We start from the raw sequence: 13,230 nt of genomic DNA, 5'->3' as shown, positions 1-13,230 counted from the left end.
CACACACTGGCACCATGTCACTTAGTATGCCCAGACTGAGTTGTCAGATGTTGGTGTCCTGGTCTAACTTGACAGAGGACAAAGAATGGTTTGAGTTGTGCAGGTATCCACCTGAAAGAGGAAAGTTAAGCCTATTTAATTGGAAATGCAGTGACACCTGAGAGCCACAATTGTAGTGCCTTGAGGGTGGATGAGAACAAAAAAAGGAGTAAGTGACACCCAGTCTGCCTGGGCTGCTGTCAGGCCTGCTGTCTGGCTCATTCTCCTTTCTCAAAATCTTCAACACTTTTGTTCCAGTGGAACAGCTGTCCCTACTCAGCACTTTGCTTCATATAGCTGACAGCTGTAGAGTTTTTAATCCGATGCTGAATAGGTTTATCCTCCCAGGATATATGGCCTGGAAAATAAGGGCATCCTCCAAAAGAATACTGTCAGCCTGCCACTGTAACCCGTTATGAATAGTTCAATAGGAGTGGGATTTTACTTTCCAAATAATCCTACAGTTCTTCAGTGCTTGTAACACAGCATTTCTTAATAGTACTACCAATATTCAGTTTCACATTTTTGCTGTTTTGGCAAGAGACTGAGATCTGCTCATGTGGAACTTGCAGTTAGGGAAATAGACTCTCAGGAGGAGGATCACCAATTTCAATATCCAGCATGAACTTCTACATGTCAAATTTTCATTTGTTGAAGCCTTTCCACAACACCACATGAGTAAGAAAAGCTCATAAACAAGCTTCAAAGGTTTTCTCACATCCTGACAATTAATTGCAAATTTATCTTTTACATTCTACTCCACCTAGGAAAAGATATTCAATGTTCAATGCAGCGTGGCCAAACACTTTAGGAGAGTATTTAGAACACTTATTCAGATTCCCAATAGTTGTCATTTGAGCAATATTCATGTCTGGTTCTTATTGCTGTTTTCCAGGATGAGTTTTCTTTGAATAAATGTCTGGGAAATTACTAGCTTGTGCAAACGCATCTGTACCCGCAGATTAATAAGGATGAACATTGCTGGTTAAACAACTGCATTTAAGAAAATGAAGGCTTGTTCCTCAAACATTTTTTAAAGAGAAGCAAGTGTTAAATTCACTGGGGAACTTGAATGGGAAGAACTAGATTCAGCCTCCTAATTTGGCAGGAAAAAATCATGTATCTGAATGTCCTCTAATATCGATGCAAATCCAACAAACACAGCTTTGTTTTCACACAATCTTACACTAGTCCCAATTAACTATGGCATACACCTAGATGTGGGATTCACAACCCCTGCAGATTTTTGCAGCTTTCTGAGTATTGTCAGCTCAATAACCTGAAAAGATAACATCTGATGGCCGTGCTGAGCTCCATTCAGGATCTGCTGGTCTCAACAGAGGGCCACCAATTAACTTCAGTGAGCATTTGATAGGTGCCTTATTGCTCTCTGTCAGCACAGGACATGATCTTCTCTCCTTTGTCTACCAGAACTGCCAAATGCCCATGCTTAAAATAATACTGTCAAATTTTCAAGGGACTTATAAACCATTGATGGCTGTTAACATTATTCAAATATCCTTTAAGAAATTCATTTGTCTATAAAAATATTCAAGAGAGATGATGAATTAAAATTGTTTGAACAAAGGACCGTGATACTACAGAACAAACAATATGACTTGTCAGTAAAATGAAATGTCTGGTTTTTGATAGACACACACCACTTAGGCAGTGGCTCAGCATTAGAGGAAACAGCTTGTGATGCACAATGCCCATGTCACAAAATGGTATTAAGATACTCTGGATCTGTAGGTAGCAGTGTCAGACTGTAGGTGAGATAATGAAAAATGAAGGCAAATCTTAGATACTGTGTATTGGTTTATTTTTCATGTGTTTCTTGTGTTACTCATTTGCTCACTGAACTCACAAAGGAAGAAACAACTCTTGATTTAGTCTTATGCCATATACAAATTGTTAAGACTTAACTATCCAAAAAGTGGTCTGCAATTGTGACTGCACTTTAGTGATAAGACAAAAAAGAGCTGCATGTGAAATAAAAAAAATCAGTAAAAGTAATGTTTAATTCTAAGCAAAATAAATTATATCAAGATGAGAAAGCTAATTTCAAGGACATTAAAAGAAGCCAAAAGTCTGAAATACCAAAAAATTACATAATGACTAGCCAGGAATAGTCAGAGCCAAAGTTCCAAAAGGATTTAAAAAGCTGGCATGAAAAAGCAAAAAAGTAAATTTCCTAATGCTATTAAAACAAACAAAACCAAATAAATAAAATTAAAACAAATACTTTGAAAAGTCTAGGTTGTGCCCTAATGAGGGAAAGAAAACAGAGTATACCTTGACAATTGAAATACAAAACCAGAAAAAAGCAAGATGAAACAATTCTGAGACATAAAGGCATAGAATCTAATAACCCACCATTCTTCAAATATTCAAGAAATGGGTAACTAGCCTGAGATTCAATGATAGCCAATTATATAAAGAGAGCACTCAGGGAAAATAAAACCACAACAGAAAAGTTAAATTAATTCTCTCAGTCTGCTCTGCAAGCAAAGGCAGATAGACAGTTCTCACACAATGGCCATTCCTTATGTAGGATAGAAATAAACCATTGTCTCTGAGTGTCAATAGAACATATTTTAGAACACATCCAATTCATAAGGTGGACTTCAACAAATTTTCAATACCAGCTAATTTTCTATTGGGGCATGTTAATACCAGTTACAGGGGCCTTAGCACAAAAGCAAGCAGTAAAGTAGAAAAAGCAATTTTATATTTTCACATATCAGTTTTCATTTTTAACTGAATTTATGGAGAGTAGAGAGGCATAGAGGGTAATCCAGAGAACAACAGGCATGATATTTCTGCAGACTTCAGATATTTCTGCACAAAGCTAATTGGTAGGAACAATGACAAAATAGTATTAAGGTACAAATAAATAAATATGTCATATCAGGGAAAAACTAACATAACTTTAGAGAAAAGCCCCCACATATCGCAGAAGGTAAATAACTTCTTTTTGGAGCAGGTAATCGTATGAGTAATACTATACTAAGAGTATTTAGGATTTAAGAAAGCTTTTGATGAGGTCTCTTTTTAAAGTCTCTGACAGAAATAGAGGTAATACAGGATACAACAGAAGGTCCTGGATTAATAATTGGTTAACAGATAGGAACCAAAGTGTAGGAAATACAATTTGTGTTAATAAAGTAAGGGTAACACACAAGGATAACCCTGTGTATAACAGCCTCTGAAATAAGCCTTACCATTTACGAGGAAGATTTTGTGGTAATTTTAAGGTATTTTCTGACAACATTAATTGAGTGCATGGTGATAATTAAAAAAGTAATGGACAACTGGAAGGTTATCAGGAAAGGTCTGAGAGCAATACTGAAATTGTTACCTCATGAGGGAGTTTAACCATGCTGTACCCTCACCCTGAATACTGAATGTAGCTTTGCTTGCCCACATTTCATATTGGAATTAGAAGTACAGAATAATGATCAGGATTAACAAATGATGACTACTTTTGTATGAACTTCTGAAGGTAATGCAGTTATCAAAGAATAGTTTTAAGGAAACATTTCTTCACACAAGATACAATTAATTTATAAGATTGAGGGAGAACTTCTTTTCTGGGATTGTTACTGAGCACTGGAACGGGCTGACCAGAAAGATTGTGGCATCTCCTCCTCAGGAGATATATAAATAAAAGCCATCTGGACAAAATCCTGAGTAACATGATTTAGTGGACCCTGCTTGAGCGGGGAGGCTGGATTAGATGACCTCCAGTGGTCTGTTCCAACCTTAACCATTCTAGTCTAGAGACCAAAGTATAAATGATACAAAATGGGATTGGGCAAATTCCTAAAGGAAAGGTTCATGGGTGGCTGGGAGCCCTAGGACTTGGGAACTTGCTACAGACTGGAACTGTGGAGATATGCTCTGTCCTGCTCTTGCTTCTCTTCATATTCAGCCTCTCTCTCAACAGCCAACTTTCTGCTGGCAAACCAGATTTAGAAATTGTTTTTTAAGATGTATATTAATAGCAATAATAGTAATAATAGTAATAATAGTAATAATAGTAATAATAGTAATAATAGTAATAATAGTAATAATAGTAATAATAGTAATAATAGTAATAATAGTATTTGAGAAAACACTATTGAAAAATTAGACTGCTAACCTGAGCTGGTTATGCGCTGGATGGCATTCGTGCCTTGCACGCCTCTCTCCAACCATCCCTGGGGATAACCCTCAGTATTCCTTAGATACCCATGGGTGAAAGGACAATTATTTCAGGTGCAATCATGTCCAATGGATTCCTGGCCCTCCAGCTCAGACTGCAGGCACACGTGTTAATTACTGCCATCTGTGACAGTGGTTTATGCAGCAAGCACTTCTGCCACCCAGAAGATAAAGTGAAATCCCTGTGTTGCTTTGCATGGGTCAGGGAGCCCCAGTTAGTAATGACTTTGCTCAGCATTTTTCATGGCTGCATGTGGCAGGTGCAATGCTTCTGGTCTCTCACTACTGCTACCAGCTCACTGATGTATCAGGCCCCTAAAGAATCTTTCTCAGTGGGTGACACTGCTTTAGTGACACTCCACTTTACTCCATATTTTTAGCTTTTTGTTTTCTGTCTAAGAAACCTCAGTGCAAGCACCTCTGTGTTATGAACTTTAGTTTCAAAGGTAAATTTTAGAGGCATTTGGACATAGCTTTTTGAGAAAGCTAAGGTCATTTAACATTTTTAAAAGTCTTCAGTGAGACAAGAAACCTGCAGGAGCTTACAAGGATTGTAGGACATAAAAATCTGATAGCAAGGACATAATGTAGAAAAAAATAAAGCACAAATGAACACATTGTGCTGACTGATAAATATGAACTCTAGCAGTATTGCTGAGAAGGCAGGCACAGGAGTTCGATGAACCTTTTGAGCTGATATAACTCATGCAGCTGCCAGTTGTGCAGTTGAAAAGCTATACTATTTGTGAATTTAGGAGTAATGCAAAGCAATATATTTTCAAGAAGGAATTTCTCTTGATCTCTATGATGTTTGTCACCAACCATAATTTTTCCAATGTTAATCTATGAAAATTATTCTCCCAGCACCTTCTAATTAATACAATTAATGGGATCTATCCAAGGTAGGGATACTTGTTTTGAAACTAATTCCTGTTTTCCTTGGGATATATGCCTTTCATTTTTTTCGTATCACAAAGCCTCTGAAAATGATTAGTGAAACAAGTTAAACATAAAAAAAAAATTAGATTGAAAGCTGCATTTATGAACACACATCTCAGCACAATTCATACCACTACATGAGCTTAACCTATTAGAGCATTTTTATAATTGTTGGTATCTATAGAAATATTTGCATTCTCTAGAATTCCAAATATTTGAACTAGAATTCCTTATTCTGTTGCCTGACAATAATTTTATCAAAAAGTATTTATCACTGAGTGACACCAAAGAATTAATAATAAAACATTGTCAGAAACACCTTCGAGAAATTAAACACAATTTTATTAAAATCATTCCTTTGAGCTATTTGATCAATATAAACCCACTTATCTTTAAACAGAAGTGTTATCTTCCACCATATCTAAAGCTGCTTTAGTAGGTTCTACTGAATGAACTTGTGAAAATTCACAATTTTCTTGTGAAATTTGCAATAAAGTGCAGGACTCGCTCCTTTCCATCCTCTTTCCAACACATATAACCACATTTATGATTTTCCTGTACAATGGATAGTGTGCAGCAGACAGGTTATCAAAAATCATTGTGAAGATAATATACTTACCATCTACTTTGATCTGAAAATCTTTATAATTGTGCCATCTGCTTCATCATAGCTCATTTTAAGCCTTATACTCAAGAAAAAGGAACTGCCTGGCAATACAAATCTGACAAAATTTAATCAAGACCAGAAACATCTCACTGTTCTCTAAAATTAATTTCTAAACAGTCCAAATTTTGTGCAATTATCTTAATCACTCCATTTCCAAAGTAGCTTCTGTTGGAATGTTAATCTGTTGGAATGGAAATCCTGTTTATAAAGGGGTATTTGTACAATTAAGCATGGTCCATAAATTTCAAACAGCATTCAAATGAATGCTCACATACATTTTATAAGGCTAACAGGTAGGCAATGATTGAAATGGAATCCAGGTGCAGGCACTAAGTATTTCTATTAGCTTATTCAGAAGTGGGGTACTTGGAAGATGAGGTGATAAAAGGACTACTTACACCACCATCTCTCCTGCTCCCTGTGCAAGAGGAACAGGAAATGTGAGGGATTTGCTGGAGACTTCACGCTGATCACTAGCCAGGGTGCAGTTGTCTTGTGGGTTTTGGAAGTCAGTTTAACCTACAGCCATCTCATAACCACTGAATTTTCTTATGGCAACCCCAGAAATTAATTTTCTCTGCCTTCAGCATGGAAGCAGCACAGCAGTGGTGCTCGCTTGGAACTCTTGCCTTGTTCTGGGGGCAGCCCGGGAGCTCTTCCCCAGGAAGGGAAGAAAGTGTCCCCCGTAATTCTTCACAGTGCTACCAAAGCACCAGTGGCTTCCTGGTCTAAGTTGAGAATCCCTGACTCTGAGGTTATCTTGCTAAAGACCAGAGTATCTCACTTGGAAAGTTATTCTTGGCAAGTGTCACTCCTTCTGCCCTTATCACACTAAGGATTGTGCCCAATTTTAACCAATGTGCTTTTTGATGCCTTTGATTTCCATAGGAAGCTTGGGCTCAAAGTTAAGCATCCACTTAGGTGCATTTCAAGATAAGAATGACTTTCAAGCCTAAAATTTGAGATGCAGACATGCCAAGAACTCCAATATTGAATTATCTTTTAAGAAAACTTAAAAAAAATAGCCTTGAAAATGCTTTGCAACTACTATATGGTCATACAGCCTTACACTGACAGATGCACAGATTTGTTGCAGCATTTAATGACTGTTGCCCACTCTGGGAAAAAATTGACTCTCATGATGGGCAACTATGCTTGAGATACATAATAAAATAACTAAACCCCTTTCTTCTTTAATGTGGAGTTTTATATGTAAATTTTAATCTAAAAGGAGCAATGTGTTATGTGGACCTTTGAAAACAGATTTTATTGACTGAGAAGTTTTTACCCAGATAACGTTTATTCTTCTTAATAAACGACTGTGTAAAAAACCCCAACAGGTCTGGCACATCTCCATGCAGCTTCATGTACCTGCCAGAGTGTGCAGATTGAGTGTAGTTAAAAGTCATCAGCACTAATTAATTATCATTTTGGCACATGAAGGATAAATTTCCATGTCAAATGCAAACTACTTAAAGACATCCTCCTATATGGATGACCTCTTTATGTTCATTCTTATGGCATGTACAGGTTTCATGTAAAGAAACTTGGGCAACAAATTGTGTGCTATTTATTTCTGATTATCATTGAAGCTATAATGGTGTACCCAGGTATTGGTTTGGGCATTCAGCCAGCTTCAGGTAGGCTGCAGGAGCAGGGGAAGGGTAAGCAGAGGAGCTGGATGGTTCAGGCTGGGAAAGGGCAGTTTCCATGACCCTGCCCTGCTCAGTGAGGACTGAGGAGTATGCCTTGCTGGCACAGTCAGTCAGCTCAGTGGTCTCACTGCATCCCCTTGTGGCTGGGCGCCCACAAGAGCTAAACGTTGTCCATTCCCACGAGAACCAGAGGTCAGGTAGGAAGAAAGCAGTATTCCTGCCCTGGAAAGGGGGCCAAACTGGATCTTGGAAGGGAAAGCAATTAACTTCTTCACAATATCACAACCTGTGCATTTCCTAGAAACATGCCCTTTCCTCAGAGTCTCTGCTGAAGAGATTCTCCAACCAGTGATACCCCAGAATTCCTCTCAGCACATTTTGCAGCCCACCATAAAGACTGTGTAGAGGCCTATGAGTAATTGTGGAGGAGGAATGTTTCTGACTACACTTTATCCCCCTATTTCCAAACATAGCATGGATGGAGCAGCTCTGCTCAGACTATTATTCAGAGTGGCTTTGTGTTGTCTTTGAAGAATGATTTCACTTTTAACAATACAGTGAATGTAGGGGATTTGAAACAACAAAAATGCAACCATTTACACCGATTTTCATGAATACTAACTTCACTTTAAATAGAAGGAAAAAAAGTCTTTGGAACGTACCCAACAGCAATTGGGTAGGGTAAATAACTTGTCTGTCTGGAAAGAAATGTGAAGTTAAAGCTTGTTACATAATTTCAGTGACATTTTTTGCTTTAATTTAACAATAAATTAATGGCAGACGCAGATTAATAACAAAAAAGCAAATCTGAATCTCAAGCTGCATGATCTGTGAAATTGTTGTGACCTTTCCTAAGAGAAGTGTTGCCCTGTGGGCTACCCCTATTTTCAAAAGTATCACTTCAGAAGTCTAAAAATACCTTGCAACAATTATTTTTCATCAGCAGTAACATTATAAAAATAAGTATCTAATTAAAATTTCTCACAATCAGTGACTGAAATTGCTGCTTATAATGATCTTTTTTTTTTAAATGAACCTTCAGAGGGTGTTGTCTGTTCCAAAAGAGATGAGGTCCACTAATGTTAGCAGGAGTGGGACAGAGATGCAGCCAGTCCCTTGAGGCAACTCTTCAGGCACAGTGAGTTAGCAGAGCACCCCAGAGTGCCTTGAAGGGAGAGATTGCTATTTAGATCAACAAATAATTTACCCCTTTCATGTTTATTTGTCATCCTGGCTTCCACAGGATCTAATCATATCTGTCAACAATAGAAAATCTTAATAGCTCGTGTTGGAGTCTTGCTAGCAGCTCATTTTCTCATCTGAACAGGGCATAAATGAACTGCAAATGTCAGGTCATTGCTTCATGCTCTCACTTGTCCCCCAGCCCCCTCAAACTGCAGCATTTTCTGGTTTTGTGTCCAGATCAGTCCAGTTCCCTTCTAAATGTTGTAAATATGTAACCCTTCCTGGAGATTCTTTTTCTTTTTATTTTTATTTTTTTCGGTCACAATATACATTCTTACCTCATTTTATTTAGTCATCTCTGTGAGAATGAAAGGTGTGGAGTCAGCTCAGTAAGCACAGGGAACCATAAAAATCAAATCCATGCAGGAGATACACTCAGATAAACAGAATAGTTGCAAAGCTATAGCAATAATGTGGGCAGATTTGCAATTTTATACTTAAAAATCCCATTTTGAGGACCACAGCTGGACTACAGAAATATCACAATAATATATCACAAGTTTATTTTCTATCAAATGCAATTACTGCTGCAATTTATGTTGGTCCACCTAGCCTGGCTATAAACCAATGTCTCCTCTTTAAGAAACTGCTATTATCGCTATTTTTCTTTTGATATTTAAAATTAAGAAGACCTGTTGACTACGAACAGATTGTTCAGAGCGATAGCTTTGACTATTGCTCAAGCTGCAGACAAGATGCATGTGCCTCTGCCTGCCCTTTCCCACGGCACCTGGCTGTGCAGGGACTACCTGGACAGGGGAGGGATTTTCAGGTTTCTTTCCTCACTATTCGCAGAGCCAGGAAATCATTTCACACTCAGCAAAGCCAGCAGCTAATCCCGGCGAGTCAGGATTAGTCACCTCGGAGTCCCTGCCGAGCCCTGATCCCGTTTTGTCAAACTCCCGGCGGTGGCAGCGACCGAGCGCATCAGCCCCCCGGACCCACCGGCCCCACGGCTGGAGGGGCGAGGCTGCCCGGCCCGCATGCAGCCGCTCCCATCTCTTAACTTTTATTTACAAGCACGCCAACCACCCCGTGTGCGAGCAGGGACAGCGCCGGGGGGACGCCCGATCCCTTGCGGGCTTTTCTGCCCGCCGAGCCCCGCTGCCGCTGCCCGCAGCCGGGGGGACCCCTCCGCCCCCCGAACGCAGCCCCGCACCCCTCCCGCTCCCCCGCTTTGGCCGCACGGTGCCGCGGCTGGCAGGGCCGGCGCTGCCCGGGAAGGAGCCGCAGCCCGGGCCGGTCCCGGAGGGTGACCGGGTCCCTTGAGGTCCCTTGCGGGGCCGCCGCGGAGGGCGCAGCGCCCCGGGAAGGCGGGGGCTGCCCCATACCCACCTTCCGTGTGCACGGCCGAGACGTAGGTCCAGTTGTAGCGCTTGACGATGTCAAGCATGGCCCTGGCCTGCAGCGTGTCGGAGGGGACCACCCTGAGGAAGTACTTGTACAGCGTTTTGTCGCTCAGGTCGATGCTGGTGGCAGAGTAGGCGATCTGGGGGATGTCGAAGAGCTGGAGCAGATTTTGGACTTGGATAGCGACTGAGCTGGAGCCGGGGCCGATGACCCCCGCGATGGGCTTTTTCACTCTGGCCTGGGGCTGGGTCTGCGAGTCGGAAATGCAGCGGGTGCCTCCATCCCTGTCATCCCTGATGGAGATGAGAGAGTCCCGAATGAACTCGATGCTCTGCTCCAGGGCCACGGAGGAGTGCCAGCAGGAGTCTCGGATCTCGCTGCCCAGGGTGATGTTAGGTAGCAGGACCGGGTCTGCGTTAATTTTATCCAAGGTGTGAAACATGGCCTCGACTCTCTGGATGCCGTATTGCTCCCGGATTTCCCCGCACTTCCTCTCGGGCACTTTCTCGGCTGGTGGCTGGTGATGGACAGAGAAGAGGGCCCCAATGATGACATCCCCGTCCATCCGAGCCACCGACCGCTGTGAGGAGGCTGCAGAGAGAAGAGCCCTCCGACCCCCACTCCTGGGCAGCACGTCCATCTCCAGCAGCAGAGCAGGGAAAAAGACCAGCAGCATACCAATCATTTTGTTGCACGATGTCATCCAGACCCAGGTTACAAGTTTCATGGGCTCCCCTTGCCTGCACATGGTTTAAGGACATGTAGGAAATGGGATCTGCTTCTCCCAGATGACGGCCAGGTTGCTCCAAATACCATCACAACGAAGCCTCACAGCATCACTCTTGAAGGTGCCAAGACAGCCGTCATCCTAGTGACTTTTAACCTGGTGGCATAGAAAGAGGGGATAAAACAGGCTAACCAGGAAATTGATGTCAAACCTGAGCTCGACAAAGCAATCCTGCACAGTTAGAGATGTTTGCTTTCTCAAAAGCCCAGGGTAATGTGCTCCAATAAGACGCTCAACAAGAAGTTTCAAGAGGGATTAAATAATGTATTTTTTGCCTTGATATGCGATCATGCATACTCACATATGTTGAGTTTCTACAATCCTTTTTGCGCCTGCATTTCAAGCCAAGGCAGCTACTTCCCACATCTCCAGCCAGCACACACACCCCCTCTGCCCCCGGGAAGTTTCAAAAGTTTCTGTGGGTAGGCAGCTCGTCGGAGAAGAGCCCTAGACCGGCCCCACCCCTGAAAGCAGAGTGACAAGCGCTCCTTTCTTTGCATTCTGATTACCTGAAGGCATCTTTCTCAGTTTAGACATTTCCTTTCTCCATCCATAACGTGAGCAAAAAGAGAAAGCGAGTGGTCTGCCCTGCCAGCCACGGGAAATGTCATTTAAAGGTCAGGGAAGAGAGGAAGAAAAAAAAGCACTCTGCAGTTTAGATTAACTTTTCCGTGTGTAGGGGGCAAAAACTGTAATCCAGTCAGGGGCACACACATGAAGGTAGGGGAAAATACATATTAGTTACTAAGGCAACCGCGGGCAAAGCCCCGATGTGCCTTACCAGCACGCCTGCCGTGCAGAGAGGCTCCGGGCGGGGAGCGGCGGCGACAGGGCTTGGCGGCTGGGAACGCCGTGCTGGGAGGGCAGATGCCCCCACGGCCGCCGCCGCCGCCCGGGAGCGGGGCCGGGCCGCGTCCCTGTTGCTCGCGGAGCCGTCAGCACCCGAGACAGCGCCCGCAGCCGGGGCAGCCCCAGCGCCGCCGCGCCCCCGTCCGCCGCCTCCCTGTCCCGGTGTCCCCGGCCCGCAGCCTCCTGTGTGGCTGTCCCGACACCCCGCTGGCCCGGCGCTCCAGTGTCCCCGTGTCCCGCTGTCCCGGGCCCGCACCGCCGGCTCGGCCGCCCGCCAGCACTGCGGGGCGCTTCCCCAAAACTTCTGCCCCCCGCCAGGCGCGGCTGCCGCGCCGTGCCCGGATGCACACGCACGGTGCCGGCACACACACACGCACCGCTCGCACACACACTCGCACTCGCACACCCGCACACCGCTCCCGGCGCCCGGAGCCCGCCGCGGCACGCACCGCCCGCGCCGCCGCCGCTCCGTCCCTCCCCGCCGGGGCCAGCGGTGCCGGGGCCGGTAGGGCTGCGTGTCCGCCGAGCGGCGCGGGCGCTGGGGACGGTGCCGAGGAAGGCGACGCTCCGGGGCAGCCGCCGTCCTGCTGCGGGTCCGCGCCCGCGGGCGGGCAGAGCCGCCCGGAGCCCCGCAGCCCCGGGGCCACCCGCCCGCCCTGCCTGTCCCCGGCTGAGCGCCGCGCTCCGCTCCGAGGGGCAGCCCCAGACGTACCTGGCCGGGCGAGGCAGCGGCTCCCTGCCTGCCGGGAGCGGGCATTGGCGGCTCTCCGGCCGCCCCGAGCTGGCGCGCTGGCGGCGGGGCGACGGCTGTGGGCTGGGCGCGGGTGCCCTCTGTCTTCAGCACCGCTCCACCGCAAGGAAAAAAACAGGTCATCCCGGGCTCATCCATTATCTCATACAGAAGGTTCAGTCATTTTCTCCCCCTCTTAAATTTTTTTCGGCTATTGTCTTGTAAACGAGTAAGGAAACATCACCCGGAGCACGCTGCGGCTGCAGGGGAGGCGTTGACTCTCACCTCCCGTGGCTCCTAATTCATTATCTCCCTGCCTCAATCAGCAAGAGCGAGAGTTAAAGCAAGAGGCTGCTGCTAGAAGGGGACCCAGACCACGCTCGGGAGACCCGAGACAATGAAATGTGCCGTTCGGCCTCACGGGCAGGGCTTCGCTATTTAAATAAATATTTATATTTGGGGGGGAAAAAAACCAAAACAGAAAAAATACACTGCAACAAAGTAAATCACCTGTAAAGATAGAGGCATAAAAGGCATTGAGATTGCAGTTTTCAGGTCAAGATGAACCTAAATGAAGCACGTGAGAGGCATGCCAGATTAAAATAATACCAGATTGAATAATCATAATTCAGACGACCTGCTTGCATCCCTAACACAGGTCTCGGGTGTTTTACTTGACTGTATGAAAGTTAAAGTTAGATTACCTTCCCGCTGGGAACTCTATAGATATTTGCCCTACTTTTGAAAGAAAGAGGCAAGGACA

At 44.3% G+C, this 13,230-nt stretch overlaps 1 protein-coding gene across 4 annotated transcripts in view; it reads right to left on the bottom strand.

Moving 5' to 3' along the window:
* GRM1 (glutamate metabotropic receptor 1) overlaps positions 1-12,795 on the bottom strand; it is a 181,561-nt gene extending 168,766 nt beyond the window's left edge. For 3 of the 4 annotated variants that reach the window (XM_063151534.1, XM_063151535.1, XM_063151536.1), the window contains exons 1-2: positions 12,450-12,795; positions 10,087-10,984 (exon numbers count right to left, since the gene is read on the bottom strand). In XM_063151534.1, coding sequence (XP_063007604.1) covers positions 10,087-10,849 — 763 coding nt within the window. In that variant the 5' untranslated portion in view covers positions 10,850-10,984; positions 12,450-12,795. The remainder of the gene's footprint in view (positions 1-10,086; positions 10,985-12,449) is intronic. The other variant, XM_063151533.1, reaches the window with a different exon arrangement.
* Between the last annotated feature and the right edge of the window lie 435 nt (positions 12,796-13,230).

This window comes from Melospiza melodia, chromosome 3 (assembly GCF_035770615.1).
Source record: "Melospiza melodia melodia isolate bMelMel2 chromosome 3, bMelMel2.pri, whole genome shotgun sequence".
In the NCBI taxonomy this organism is placed as follows: Eukaryota; Metazoa; Chordata; class Aves; order Passeriformes; family Passerellidae; genus Melospiza; species Melospiza melodia.
The sequence above is the reverse complement of the archived record's forward strand: the minus strand, read 5'-3'. Positions and strand labels throughout refer to the sequence as shown.